The sequence below is a fragment of the Adiantum capillus-veneris genome, chromosome 3, assembly GCF_014529385.1.
Source record: "Adiantum capillus-veneris isolate H3 chromosome 3, ASM1452938v2, whole genome shotgun sequence".
Classification (NCBI taxonomy): domain Eukaryota; kingdom Viridiplantae; phylum Streptophyta; class Polypodiopsida; order Polypodiales; family Pteridaceae; genus Adiantum; species Adiantum capillus-veneris.
The window spans coordinates 65,705,547-65,720,630 of record NC_140933.1 but is presented as its reverse complement, the minus strand read 5'-3'; the positions used below and the strand labels follow the sequence as shown (position 1 = coordinate 65,720,630).

Below are 15,084 nucleotides of genomic sequence, written 5' to 3'. Positions count from 1 at the left end.
AGATACCAGGCCCCCGGCTGTGAGAGAGTGACTGGGAAGAAGCAACACACAAGAGACGATGCACAAATTGTAAGTTGAAACAAGAAACTGTATTGCTAATAGAAATTGGAACCGGATACAAGAATTTGGCACAAACCGGGCCCTGTGTATGCTCGGTACAAACGGAAAACACTAGAGGTAACTCTCCCTCTATGCAGCTTGCAAGAGGCGGCGTACACTAGAGGAAAGAAACAAGCTGAAGCCAAACCTTGAAACCGACTACCAATTTCTTCGCCTTCCTGGTATTCTACTTTGCCGATAAAGAGAGAGAGAACGGTAGAGAGAAGAAACCCACAGGCTTCTTCTTCTTCCCTTCCCTCACTCGATGCGTGCCGCCCTTCTTGCTTTTGCGTGATGTGAGCTCCCTCCAAACGCACAACAAAAAACTCCCTTTTCCTTGTCGAGAGAGAGAAAACAAGAACTGCCATGAGAACCATCCCTTGACGAGAATCGAGCTCCCGAGAAGAGAGCGTGAGAATAACCCCCAAAGCTGCAGTACAAGCTGCGTACTGTTAAGAAACCTCTTTCTGCTCCTACCATTGTGACTTCTGAGAGCCCATTTGTTGTTTTATAATGAACTATATTCTGAATGACAAAATAACAGTGGATGCACCTCAAAAGAACGAAGATGCTCCATTAAGAAGAGAACGCAGTACAGACATCATAGCCCCAAACGTATATCGACTTGAAGAACTGGATTGTACCTTTGAATTAAAACTGGAAATTTATGCGAACAAAACAAGAAACAAGTTTGGCAGAACTGAAGTCATCAGATTGAGTAGCAGAAATAGAGTTTCCATGATCTTACATGAGTGGAGATTCAAGAAAACAACCTGAAGCCCTTGCACTGAGGACAGAACTGCAAATGACAGCTTGAATTAGAGTCCCATTAACTGAGACAAAGATTGTCAATTTTGAGCTTTTGGAATCACGTGCACACCAGATATAGCAGGTGTTAAGACACCATTTCCAATGACCATGCATGTCCCAAGTAGCACTAGAATAAGAAGCCCAATGCGAGCATTTTGGTGTCGCTCAAACAGAGCCTTAAGTCTGGAATTCTGTTGATGTGGATCACATTCGTGTAGAGTGTAGGTAGACAATTCCTCATCGATTGACTGTTGGGCAGGAAATAAACCAACTTTGGCATGCCTACAGAGCAAGGAGTACAAAGCAAAAGGTCCACCTGTTTACAATCCAAAGAAAACCACTGAGGATTTGTTGAAGAAAATAGGAGTCAAATAAAACAGGAAGGAACCAAAAACTTAAACAGCCAAACAGAAGCACAACCAATAGCTGTGTGTCAAGCATCCACAGCAGCTGTTTGCAATTATTTCTTATCACCAGAATTACAGTAAGTTCCTCACAGTCATAAGAAAGATATTAGACCCAAGACCATATCTGAGAGTTTTTAATCCTTAACAGGCACACCCTTAAGGCATGCCTGTTCCTAAACAGTAGCATGCCTCAAGTTCTATAAATCCTGGAACACCCCTTCAGAAAAGATAAAATCTTAGAAACTCCATACAGAATTGGTCAACTCCACAACATTTTCTGTGAATAAAGGAGCCTCATAGGTATTACAATCTACTGTAACCTCAACTTAAAACTTTACAGGATTGTTTTGGGGCAATACATTTCAATGGTAGTACTAAAAAAGCAAGTTTGGACAATGAATAGCCACTGCTCTTATTTTACAGCTTCTTTCTGCGTTTCCTTGTGAGGATTCCTTCTTATACAGTTCTTCAAACAAAGAGCATATTTTGACAATCATAGCTTAATGCAAGATCCATAGATCCTACCTTCACCGTTGTCATCAGCACTTAGAACAATGACGATGTATTTCAGAACTGGGATTAGTGTTAAAGTCCAGAATATGAAAGAGAGTACTCCATAAACAGCAACTTCGCTTTCATGATAGTGCAATTTTCTTACAAAGGCACTCTTGAATACATAAAGGGGAGACGTGCTCAAGTCGCCATACACCACCCCGAAACTTTGATAGGCCAAGATAAAGAGCATTCGATAATTGGTTTCCTGGGAAACCTGAAATACCAGCACGTACAAAGAAAGATCAAGGTTCAAGTTCTCCACAAATGAAATCAAGAAAACGCTCTTAATAAACTGAAACATAGATAACATCCCAACAGTTTCTTAACTTCCAATGAAACTCCACAAAATGACCCATCTTTCAAATGCCTTTTTCATTTTCAAGTAAGCTATAATGCTGATAGGACCTTACAAACAACGATGCAGCTGTATACATCATATGACTTTAATGTCAATTAGCAATCATGAGGAAAATCCTGTGCAACAAAGAAATATTTATTAAAATTCTATATTATTTTGCACCTATATTTGTGAGAACAAAGAAGTTCACCTTGTTCATTTTTCATGCTCCACAGCCCACCCTTCTTAGCCGTATTCTCACGCTCAAAACGTTACTACTGTAGAGTACGAATCACTTCATAGTATGAATTGGTGTTAAGAATTTAAGATTCCTATCTGGTGGTGACTCCAGTATCTCCCAAGAGCAAATTCAGGAGTGGGGGCCATTTTGTGGCTGTGCTTGGCCGTACCTGAGGTAGACATACTTTCTCGGCAATGCATTCCACTGTATTGCTCACTCGGTAGGCTAGCATGAGGTGAGAACCCTCATCCTAGGATTACCGGGGGTCAGAGTCTCATTTGTTCTGCATTTTCCCTTATAAAATGTGAGCAATATATCACTTCAGTGGCTTTACACAATTTATTAGGCCAAGTATTTATTTATGGGTTGCAGGGTTTTGCTGTTGTAGGTAGGGTATTTTCTGGTTTTCCCTATATAGGGAGGCCCTCCCCCCATTGTATTTGCATATCAGTGATTAGCAAAGCTTGGCAACATTTTGGGTCACACACTCTCTCTCTAGCGCTTGTGTGTGTCTAACCACCTCTCTATAGCATTTTTTATTACCGGTGTTTTCTCTCTCTACAACACCGGTGATAAAAAATGCTCTTGCTTTCTCTCTCTAGCGCTCTCTCTCCTCTATTCTGCAACCCCCTGTTTGAATCCACTTGCATATCAGCTACCCGTGCCAGTTCGTTGGGCGGTACAAGATTGGAGGATGTTTTCAAGGAGATCTATCGCAATAGATCCGAAATCCATTGGCTGCCCGAACCCAAGAGGAGGTTTGCTCGCAATTGCACCATGAAAGCGAATTCAATCGCAAAGAAGTGCCAACGGAAAGCGTTTCCATCGCGACACGTGCCTTTTTTCTTTGTTTTAAAGCCCATAAACGTCGTAGACGAGGCTGATTTACGAGAAGGAACCTGAGAACACACCTCTTCTGAGTGTAGGTGAAACCGGCCTGTTCAATCCAAAAAGGGCGGTAGACTTTACTTCAAACCTTGATTTAGCTTTCACCCATTATTAGTCGTCTATTTTACCTGTGCTATAATGACACAAGAGAGGGGAATGGGATACAGATGCTAGAATGCACCTGTATGAGAAGTCCGACACCAGATTGGTCCCTAACTTAGGCGCCCCTTTCGGTATTTCTTTATTGTTTAAAAGAGGGAATAAACGCTGTGGTTCTTTCCAAGCTACCCCGCACAACCTTGGCTGAATTTTGACTGTTCTAGCCTGATTTCGGCAACATCACTATACTAGAACCCTTCACAGTCAGTATTCCCACGCATTGACTGACCTTCCCGATGCATACGGACACTTTGCAAAACCTAGCGAGAATCTGCAGCACGCTGAATTCTCTGTTTTCAGCCCTGAAAATGCGCCAGATCGCCTGTACAGCGGTCCCCTTGCGTCCCCGAACCTCTTGGGGGTATTAGGGTTCGTTTAGGGCCAAAACCCTAAACCTGCAAAAATACACAGCAGGCTGTAATTTACTGTTTCGGGCTTCGTTTCGCATGCCGGTCGCATCTGTAGCAAGTCCTCGAGCTCCCGCACCTGTTGGGCTACTTGCCCGTTGAATCGGACGAGATTTCAAGCGTGAAACCTCTCCGAATCACCTGTACCTGCGGGGGATTAGCCGCTAGCTAATCCAGTACCTGTGCAAGAGGCTCTTGCCTCGGCAATCGCGCATGAACCCACACAACTGTACATTGGTCAAATGAAAAGCCCACTAGTGGGGCATAACATACTGCCATAGAGGAGAGAGAGGGCAGTGCGTAGCGTGCAGGGCATCACTCCTGGCACCGCACTATACATAGGAGGGAAAGCAAGCATTCCATAGCTCTTAACCTGTGACAGGCTGAAAATGAGCCTCTCCCAGCTTAAAATTCAGCGCCCCCTTCTCTTGCATGAGGAAAGTGCACCAGAAGGTGCCACTTGGCACATTTATAAGCATTTTCCCGTTTCGGGGTTGCCGCTTAAAATCTCCCAACCGGTTGCCCAGTTGACTTCACGGCAGAGTAAGAAAATGTTCCCCTTGTCATTCCGGAGGTAATGACGCAAACACATTTTCAAGTCCCAAAATAGCAATTCCCTAAATTTTAGGAGATGCTGCCATTGTATCTTTCTAGGTCATCTGACCCCCTTTGTACACTGCAGCCACATCCAGAACTGAAATGTAGCCTCTGTAGCAAAGGATTCCACTTTGGCTAGTCAATGACCCCACTTTGGCTAACCATAGTCCTTGTCCAACCTTAGTGCTCTCTTGCCCTCAGGCCTGGACTCCCTCTGGACAGTTCCACACTAGCTATGCAATGCAAGGCAGTTAGATTTCCCGAGGGGTGTTTCCAAAAAGTGAAAGTAAATAGATAATAAGAAAGAAATCAACAAAAAGGATAAATAGTAGTCACACGCTTGTGACATACCCCTCTCTTGAAATCTCAAACGTCCTCGTTTGCATCTATGTCGTACATGCTCACAGTCAACACTGATGTATTCAACACCTGTCGACACATGTACGACACATACATGCTCATTGTCAACACTGGTGTATTCAACACCTCGTCGACACATGTATTGCCTGCGTGTGAACCCTGTCCCAATGACATAGTGGTAGCTGCGCACTCTGCCATTGCTTTGAGTCACTAACTTTCCAATGACAAAATGGTAGCTGCACATTTTGACACTGTCTTATAGTACACGTTGGATCCCGTAACACTTTCGAGCATACCCAAACCGACAGTTTAAAAATGCAGTTACACATGTACTCTTTAATAGAAGCAATTACTGTATCCTTGACAAACTGGCAAGAAATACTCACTTCTATAGCACTAACCAAACTTTTGGACATTCCATAAGAGCAATTGCCAAACTGACAATCTGTACATCTCTAACATTCATGTAACAGGTATTTCATTTGAGCTCACTTTAAATACCATGTACATCATTTGTTTCAGAAGCCATTGTGACACTGACAATCCATGTAGCTTTGAAACTCAAGGGGTCAAGGTAGGTTGCAAATCGAAGGCTTCCAGGTAAAGTGATAACACAGTTGGTGACTCTGCAAGTTCACCTTCTTCCATCCACTTAGCATCCATTGGTGGATAGTTTCTGAACTTTACCAAGTAACGCCTAGCAACCTTGCCTTTCACTTTTCTTTCTTTATGTGCCAAAATTTGTTCCGGCCCCCGGGACCAAGATCTCGTCGAGTTCCTCGACTTCCAACTGATCTTCAGCTGGCATATCTCCTGGCACATCGCCCACATAGGGTCTGAGAAGACTCACATGAAACGCATTGTGAATCTTCCAACTGTCAGGCAATTTCAGCCTATATGCAACATCATTGATTATGTCGCACACTTGAAAAGGTCCATAGTAACGCATGTTGAGCTTTGGAAACAGTCTTTCCTTGCCCTTCATCTTCTTTAACCTTGCCTTTTCAAAGCGCAAAAGCACCCAATCACCAAGTGAATATACTACTTCACGACGGTGACGATCAGCTGCTTTCTTTTGCTTTGCTTGAGTCTTTTCTAAGGCCACTTTGACCTTCTTGTACATTTCATCCATGTCCTGAACATACTTATCTGCTTCAAATATCTTGTCTTTGTATGCAATATGGGAGGAACTTTCTTGCCACCTTCAACTATCTCAAAAGGTGCCTTGCCAGTTGATGAATGCACTGTATTATTGTATGCATACTCCACCAATGGCAAATACTGCTCCCACTTTCCTTTATGCTCTGACACATAGCACTTCAGCAGATCTAGGACAGTAGAATTTGCCTCTTCTGACTGCCCATCTTTTTGAGGATGAAATGACGAAGAGAATTTGAGCGTTGTGCCCATATTCTCAAACAAGCCTCTCCAGAACAAACTTGTCATGCGTGGATCACGGTCGCTAACAATTGACTGTGGCATGCCATGATACTTGAAAATATTGCTCATAAACAAGCGTGCCATCTGATCTGGCTTTATCTTCTTCCTGACAGGAATAAAATGAGTCTGTTTGCTAAATCTGCAAATAATGGTCCAAATACCATCATTTCCTGTCTGCGTTCTCGGAAGATCAAAGATAAAATCCATAGCAATACTTTCCCATGGTTTATCTGGAATAGGTAGTGGTTGCAATAACCCTCGTGCCTTTTGCCTGTCAAACTTGACCTTCTGGCAAATTAGGCATTCTCGCACAAAGGCATCCACATCTCTTCTCAATGTAGGCCAATAGAAGAATGTCTCAACCGCTTTAACTATAGCATCAATACCACGATGCCCTGCATACGATGGGACATGACTCTCTTCCATAACTTTGCGTCGCAATGGCTTTGTGACACAATCTGCCATGCATCATCATGAACCCGTCTTTAAGAAGATAGTGTTCATGACGTTGTCCATCCATTAGTTGCTCGAAGACCCTTGCAAAATCTTCATCATTTGCATACTATTCTCTCATATCATCAAGTTCATGATAATAAGGAATTGACACAGCTGAAATTTGTGGCTTCCTTGACAAGGCATCAGCCACAACGTTCTTCTTGCCTTTCACATGCACAATCTGAAAATGGAACATGGACAAGATATTTGCCCATCGCATATGCTTCTCAGATAACTTTGTCTGTGTCAAGAAGTATCGCAAGGTCTGATGGTCCGTTTGGACAACGAAATCTGCACCTAGCAGGTAGTGTTTCCAACTTAAGAGCGCATGAATCACAGCCAGTAACTCTTTCTCATAGACCTGCATGGTCATCTTTGGCCCTTGCAAAATTCTGCTCTCATAGGCTACTACCCTGCCATCTTGCATTAGCACTGCACCAATGCTACTACCGCAGGCATCACACTGGACCACAAATGACTTCCTAAGATCTGGCAACACAATGACGGGATCTGAAGTCATCTTTTCCTTTAAGAGATTAAAAGCTGAAATCTCTTTCTGTGTCCATCTAAAGGTGACTGCCTTCTTTTGAAGAGCATGTAAAGGTGAAGCAATCTCAGCGAAATTTCGGATAAACCTTCTGTAATAGGAGCATAGTCCCAAGAAACTTCGGACATCGTGCACCGTCTTCAAATCTGGCCATGACTTGATCGCTTCAACTTTAGTAGGATCCATTCTGACACCATCCTTTGAGACAATGTGTCAGAGAAAATGAATCTCTTCTAGAAAAAAATTCACTTTTCTTTGCATTGATGAGCAACCTATGACTGCGTAGCTCTTTGAACACAATGGCCAAGTGATGCCTATGCTCCTCTTCATTCTTTGAGTAGACTATCATGTCATCAAAGAATGTACCAACAAACTGCTGGTGTGGACGGAAAATTCTGTCCATCATCCTATTGAACGTAGCAGGAGCATTTGTGAGACCAAAGGGCATCACTAAAAATTCGTAAAGGCCAAACGTTGTTCTAAAAGCAGTCTTGTGCACATCCTCTGATCTAATGCGGATCTGATGGTACCAACTCTTTAGATCTATCCTGCTAAACATAGCTGCTCCTTCTAATTTGTCCATAGTATCATCAATTCTAGGTATAGGGAACCTATTCTTGATGGTATTCTTGTTCAGTGCACGGTAGTCGACGCACATACGCCATGAGCCATCCTTTTTCTGCACCAACAACACTGGAGAACAGAATGGAGATGAACTGGGCTGAATCAGCACCTTTTCTAACAACTCCTGTACTTGGCCCATTATCTCTTTCTGTTGAGCCGCACTAACCTTGTACGGAGGCTTATTTGGTGGGCTACTGCCTGGCACCAAATCTATCGCATGGTCCTCGGATCTCTCTGGCGGTAATTGAGACGGTAATGAATCGGAAAAACAGTCACTATACTGTTGTAAAAACATTGACCTTTCTTTATCTAGCACAGATAAATTTGATTCATCACAATCTGACACTTCACGTGCAAAAACCAAGTACGCAGTAAGTTGCTTTTTCATTACAGAAGTAATAGCAGAAGCTGATACAGTGGGAATAGACTCCCCTTTAAGCTTTACATCCAGAATGTGAGTCTTTCCCCTGCTCTGTACAGTGATCTTTTTGTTGTAGGCATCCATGATTCCCTGTACACGAAACAACCAAGGAATACCTAACAACACATCACATCCGTCCAGTGGCATGATGTAAAATTCTTCAGCATCTACATAGGACTGGATATGTATACGCAACTTTGCAATGATGGGTGTCACAGCCTCTGTATGGCCAGGACATGCCAACCCTGCCTCTGCTGTATACCCCATCTCTTCAGGTTTGATTCCCAACTTTGAAGCCAATTCTGCGAAAATGAAGTTGGCTTTGGCACCTGGATCAAAGAAGATAAGCACTGTTTGATCCCTGACCTTTCCCCATGCTCTGCAAAGCTCACTTGCATCTGAATTTGGCTTGTCGCCCACCATATATGGCACTAGACCAGCCATGGGCTTCTTTCCTTTCTTGTCCTCCTTGTCTTCAGAATCAGCTGGCCTTTTCTTTGTAGGACAATTGTAAGCAATGTGGCCAGGCTGCTCACATATAAAGCATTTGTTCTATGTCCTCAGGACCTTCTTTTGCTCTTCCGACTTGCGAGGAAAACGTCTTTTCCATTTCTTCGCTGGTCCCTTTTCTGATTCAGCCGTAGCTTTGCCTTTCCCTGCGTTGGCTGGCTCCTGAGTCACTTTCGGAGCCTCCTTGGGAACATACTTCTTCGCTGAATTTGTCTTGGCTGATCCTTCCTTGACGCCAGTATTGAATTCACAATCTTCTCCCTTGAGCAAACCATTGCCAGTGTTTGCTACCTCGATGAGCTGCGTCAAAGTAGTGACTTTGGTCTTCGTGCAGTATTTTCTCAATCCTTTGGGTAGGCCACAATAGTATTTTTCAATCTGTTCTGTCAATGGCACAAACCTATAGGAAGTTACTGGAAGTAGAGCTTTCCAAAACTTCCGATTGTAGTCATCCAGATTCTTGCAAGTAGCAGCATTAAGCTGGTGCCATTCTATCATGACATCTGCTTCAAAGTCATCAGATAACCATGCTGCTACAAAAATCTGCTTGAAGTAAATCCATGTGTACGGATGCCCTTGGAAGCAATAAAGTTGTCCACCATTGTCCCGCATTCCCTGTCAAGAAAGTGGCTGCCTTGCGGACCTTTGAAGCCTCTGTAAAGTTTCCCCCTGCATAGGCCTTGTCAAACTGCTGGAGGAATGAGAGAGCCTTCTTCCTGTCATCAAACCCTGTAAAGGTCGTGAATGACACACCTTTGCCACCTTCTTTGTACGGAGTTGGCTTCTCCAGCGGCGTTAAATTGTCATATGGAAGTGACTGAAACATGGAACACTGTTAGGGTTCATTTGTGTTCCCTGACCGCAATTAAGTTGACCTGGAAATGCCATATTTGGCTGCTGATTTGTAATTCCAGCCATACCAAAATTTGCCCGTGGCATCTCAAATTGGCCCTGAGTGCTTTGAAACCCTGGTAGCATGCCCGTGACACCATACATGGGGTTAGGCATCATCGTTTGAGCACCCCCGAACACTATTCCTGGCGTGTAAAACTGATTTTCAGGTGCATGACCAGCCATGCTCTGGAATACCGATCCACCTCCAAAATAGCCAAGGTGTACTGAAGGTGGTGGGAAAACCTGTTGCATAGCCTGTAGGTTGCTTCCCTGCCCATTAGAACCAACTATAGGCTGCTGAAAGGTGGCGGTCTGAGCTGGTAAAGCTTGAAAGACTGGCATCTCAGCCACCTGTTCTTGCACCTTAGGCACAGGTTGTGGAGACTGCATGTTCTCCGTCAAGAGTACAGGCGTTTCCATTGACTGTGCAGTATGAATCACCTGTGCTTGAGCCTTAACAGGCTTCTAAATACGATCCAGTGACCCAACTTGCTGAGACGGAACAGGAGGTTGCAGAAAGGCTAAAAACCTCGGATTCTGCATTACTTGTGTGAACATAGCCACAGCAGTAGCCAACTGGGTCCTGAATATATCATCATCCGTCTGTGGTGGTCATGAGGACTCACCCACTTCATGTGTCTGTTGACCCTGTGAAGAGGAAACCTCTTCAGTCACATCATCTGGCCTGTCAACCCTAATTGCAATTCCCTGTGTCTGGTCTATGATCCCCTGTGTCTGGTCTATGATCCCCTGTGTCTTCAAGCCCAACCTGACCGAGGCTCACTTCTATGGGAAAAAGTGATTTAATCCCGTCGATGGAACCATGGTACCGGCCTGTTCAATCCAAAAAGGGCAGTAGACTTTACTTCAAACCTTGATTTAGCTTTCACCCATTATTAGTCGTCTATTTTACCTGTGCTATAATGACACAAGAGAGGGGAATGGGATACAGATGCTAGAATGCACCTGTATGAGAAGTCCGACACCAGATTGGCCCCTAACTTAGGCGCCCCTTTCGGTATTTCTTTATTGTTTAAAAGAGGGAATAAACGATGTGGTTCTTTCCAAGCTACCCCGCACAACCTTGGCTGAATTTTGACTGTTCTGGCCTGATTTCGACAGCATAACTATACTAGAACCCTTCACAGTCAGTATTCCCACACATTGACTGACCTTCCCGACGCATACGGGCACTTTGCAAAACCTGGCGAGAATCTGCAGCACGCTGAATTCTCTGTTTTCAGCCCTGAAAATGCGCCAGATCGCCTGTACAGCGGTCCCCTTGCGTCCCCGAACCTCCTGGGGGTATTAGGGTCCGTTTAGGGCCAAAACCCTAAACCTGCAAAAATACACAGCAGGCTGTAATTTACTGTTTCGGGCTCCGTTTCGCGTGCCGGTCGCATCCGTAGCAAGTCCTCGAGCTCCCGCACCTGTAGGGCTACTTGCCCTTTGAATCGGACGAGATTTCAAGCGTGAAACCTCTCCGAATCACCTGTACCTGCGGGGGATTAGCCGCTAGCTAATCCAGTACCTGTGCAAGAGGCTCTTGCCTCGGCAATCGCGCATGAACCCACACAACTGTAATTGGTCAAATGAAAAGCCCACTAGTGGGGCATAACATACTGCCATAGAGGAGAGAGAGGGCAATGCATAGCGTGCAGGGCATCACTCCTGGCACCGCACTGTACATAGGAGGGAAAGCAAGCACTCCATAGCTCTTAACCTGTGATAGGCTGAAAATGAGCCTCTCCCAACTTAAAATTCAGCCCCCCCTTCTCTTGCATGAGGAAAGTGCACCAGAAGGTGCCACTTGGCACATTTATAAGCATTTTCCCGTTTCGGGGTTGCCGCTTAAAATCTCCCAACCGGTTGCCCAGTTGACTTCAAGGCAGAGTAAGAAAATGTTCCCCTTGTCATTCCGGAGGTAATGACGCAAACACATTTTCAAGTCCCAAAATAGCAGTTCCCTAAATTTTAGGAGATGCTGCCATTGTATCTTTCTAGGTCATCTGACCCCCTTTGTACATTGCAGCCACATCCAGAACTGAAATGTAACCTCTGTAGCAAAGGATTCCACTTTGGCTAGTCAATGACCCCACTTTGGCTAACCATAGTCCTTGTCCAACCTTAGTGCTCTCTTGCCCTCAAGCCTGGACTCCCTCTGGATATTTCCACACTAGCTATGCAATGCAAGGCAGTTAGATTTCTCGAGGGGCGTTTCCAAAAAGTGAAAGTAAATAGATAATAAGAAAGAAATCAACAAAAAGGATAAATAGTAGTCACACGCTGGTGACAGTAGGATTGGAAGAGAATGTTCTCTACAACGAGATCTCTTCTGAGGAAGTTTCAAGAACCGAGTTGTGTTCTGAGCGTCGAGACCTCGAAGGTAACGTTTTTCTTGTTATGATCTTTTGAGTGTTTGTTTGCAAGTGTACTTCCTCTTCGCGAGGGAGTAGGAGAAGAGGAAGGCATGAGCCTCTGCAAGAGAAAAGCGCTCTGAGAAAATAGAGTCAGATCAGCCCAAGGGTTTCGCACCCTGAGTTTGGGAATAGGTCCACGGATATGAGAGTGGTACACTCTCGAGTTGGGATAAAGAAGTTGAGATTCCCAAGGAAGGACTTCGCTTCTAGGAAAGGAGAATTATTTAGTAGGAAGAGGACTCTGGAACAAAGTCGGAAAAGAGTTGCAAGGATATCATGCCTTGAGTCTGGAAGGTGAGATCCAGAGGCCGTACCTTGGTTCTCGAGGATTCAGAATAAGGAACGGAGGTTCCTTGGGATAGGGTCTTGCCCTAGGAATAGGAAGTTGAGGCTTCCACGAACCATCGAGTCTTCTTTTAGAACGAGCATTGTAATACGTTTGGTTCAAGTGCTTGCATAGACATAGACTTCTCCCCAGTAATAGAGATATTTTTACGTTTGTGGTTGGGGGGGGGACTAGCCCATCTTTTGGCCCAACTCTCTCTCTCTCTCTCTCTCTCTCTCTCTCTCTCTCTCTCTCTCTCTCTCTCTCTCTCTCTCGTCCCTGCCCTGCTGCCCTTGCTCCCACGCGCGCTCCCCCCTCCCCCCCACCCCCTGTCGCCTCGCGCTACGCCACCCCTGCTCCCGCTGCTGCCCCTACTGCTACTCCCGCCCTACAACCCCGCGCCTCAGCCTAGGCCTTCTCTCGCGCCCTTGCTCTCGCCCTGTTGCCCCTGTTGACGCGCCCCCCCCCCCCCCTTGTTGTCCGAGCGTAGAGAGAGAGAGAGAGAGAGAGAGAGAGAGAGAGAGAGAGTGGAAGGAAAGGAGAAGGCGTAGAGAGAGAGTGAAAGGAAATAAGGCGGCGTAGAGAGAGAAGCAAAAAAGATTAGAGAGAGAAAGAGGAAAAAGTTGCATAGAGAGAGAAAGAGGGCAGAGAGAGAAAGCTGGTTTTCAAGCGTAGAGAGAGAAAGAGAGAGAAGCGTAGAGAGAGTTCTTTTTTTCCAAGAAAAAAATCCTTCTATTAGTTAATGAAACAGCCCATAGGGCTACAACCACCTCTACAAGAGAGGGCTACAACAAGCATGATGGGGAGACTCTCCCAATGAAAAAACAACATATGTACAATGAGGCTAAATCAAGAAATGGGAGGAGGGAAAAGCCACACAAGTGGACAGTAGTGCCATCTGAGCACACCCTGGACCATAATGAAAAAAGGTCCAGGACGCCAAAGTCGAAGGAAAGCCTCTATGCGCTCCCGCATGCGGACGGAACTGCCTTGGAGTCTCTCGAACTATCCTCTGAGAGTATGGATCAGCTCTAGCCAAAGATCCCAAACAGTCTCTGCTGGTGGTACAAGGCGAGCCTCGAAGATGCGGAAGCAGCGGGCCCGCCAGATGAACCAGAGTGTCAGGTTGCTGATGAGCTCCCAACACTCCTCTCTCTCACTACACCACTCCTGTGGAGTAAGCTCTGTAGCAGGCTGGAGGGTGGGTCGATCCCCCTGCATCACTATCATCCTACTGGTGGAGGATAGCTCAAACTGAAGTGCCGCGCCCGTAAGAGTGGACCAAGCAGATGCCCTCCAAGTGTACTATTGAGCTGTGGAAAGAGCTGGCATCAGCCGAAGAACACGAAGCCACACCTGTTGTGCCAAAGGACAATCCCAGAGACAGTGACGCTGACTCTCCACAAGATGGTCACAAGCTGCACATGCGGCTGAGAGACCACTATGTACAAGCCAACTCCCAACTGCTGTAGCTCAGTGTGCAACTGCAACCAGCCACTGGAACAAAGTGACACGCCTCGGCTGTCTGGAGTCCCACGACCTCTCCCAAAAAGCTGCCAAGAACTCAGTTGTGAGACCCTCCTCCTGCCAATGAGATGCTGCAACAGGACGAGTCTCTCTCTGCGTTGCCAGTATGTGACGTCCCAATCGAACAGTGTACTGAAAGAAAGGGACACCTGGATGGTCTGGTGAGGAGAAAGGGTCCCTCCAAAGCCACTCTCCAGGATTCCACTATACTCGTGCCAGTGGACAGCTCTCCTAAGCCCACAGTCTCCAGTGGCCAGTCTCAAGAGCTATTGGGTCGGGATCTATGACACAAGTCCCCCCACTGTAAGGTGCAACGGAAGTGAACGTTGAACTTTGCTCAAGATGAGTGCTCCAAACTGTGCTCAAGGGTTCCTTTTACTTACGGAAGGGAGAGCCTTCCGTTCCTTTAGTGAGAAAGTGCAATGGACACAAACAAAGTGGATAAACACTGTAAATGAAAGTGCTGAGACGGAGAGATAGAGAGAGAAGAATACGACACCAAAATTGTTGTGAAACCCTCCTCCGAAGGCCCCACTCTCTATGGCGAGAGCAGTCTACTATTGATTGCACAAATCTCTACAATGCTTTGGACTTGCCGACGATGTTGACGACGATGAGGACGACGACAAGACGGGCTGAAATCTGAAAACTCTAAGGGCTAAAATCTGCAAATCTTTATCTGCTGAATTCTGACTCTATGTCGATGACAATGTCGATGGCGACTATGCGACGACGACACGCTGAAAACGCAGATGCTGAAATCTGCGTTTTCCAGGCTGAAGTTGCAAACTTCAATGGATCTGACCGTGCGACGAGGATCTACTGCGGGAAGGTGAGATCTACGAGGTTCGGGGGTTCTACTGCGGGTTCTAACTGCTGAAAACGGAAAACGCTGATGCTTCTAAATGTTCCGTCGCAAAGGATCTGCAAAACGCTAGGATGGTATGCTGATCCAAGAATGCTAGGGCTGAAAATGGTTCCTGCTACAAAAACGTTGTGAGTCTGTTGGTGCAAACCACTA

The 15,084-nt window shown here is 45.6% G+C and overlaps 1 protein-coding gene across 1 annotated transcript in view; it reads right to left on the bottom strand.

Annotated features, from left to right (window-relative positions):
* Window positions 1–15,084, bottom strand: part of LOC147461038 (potassium transporter 7-like) — a 73,467-nt gene that overhangs the window by 22,026 nt on the left and 36,357 nt on the right. The window contains exons 2-4 of the mRNA XM_086508680.1: window positions 1,842–2,085; window positions 980–1,225; window positions 848–898 (exon numbers count right to left, since the gene is read on the bottom strand). Coding sequence (XP_086364806.1) covers window positions 848–898; window positions 980–1,225; window positions 1,842–2,085 — 541 coding nt within the window. The remainder of the gene's footprint in view (window positions 1–847; window positions 899–979; window positions 1,226–1,841; window positions 2,086–15,084) is intronic.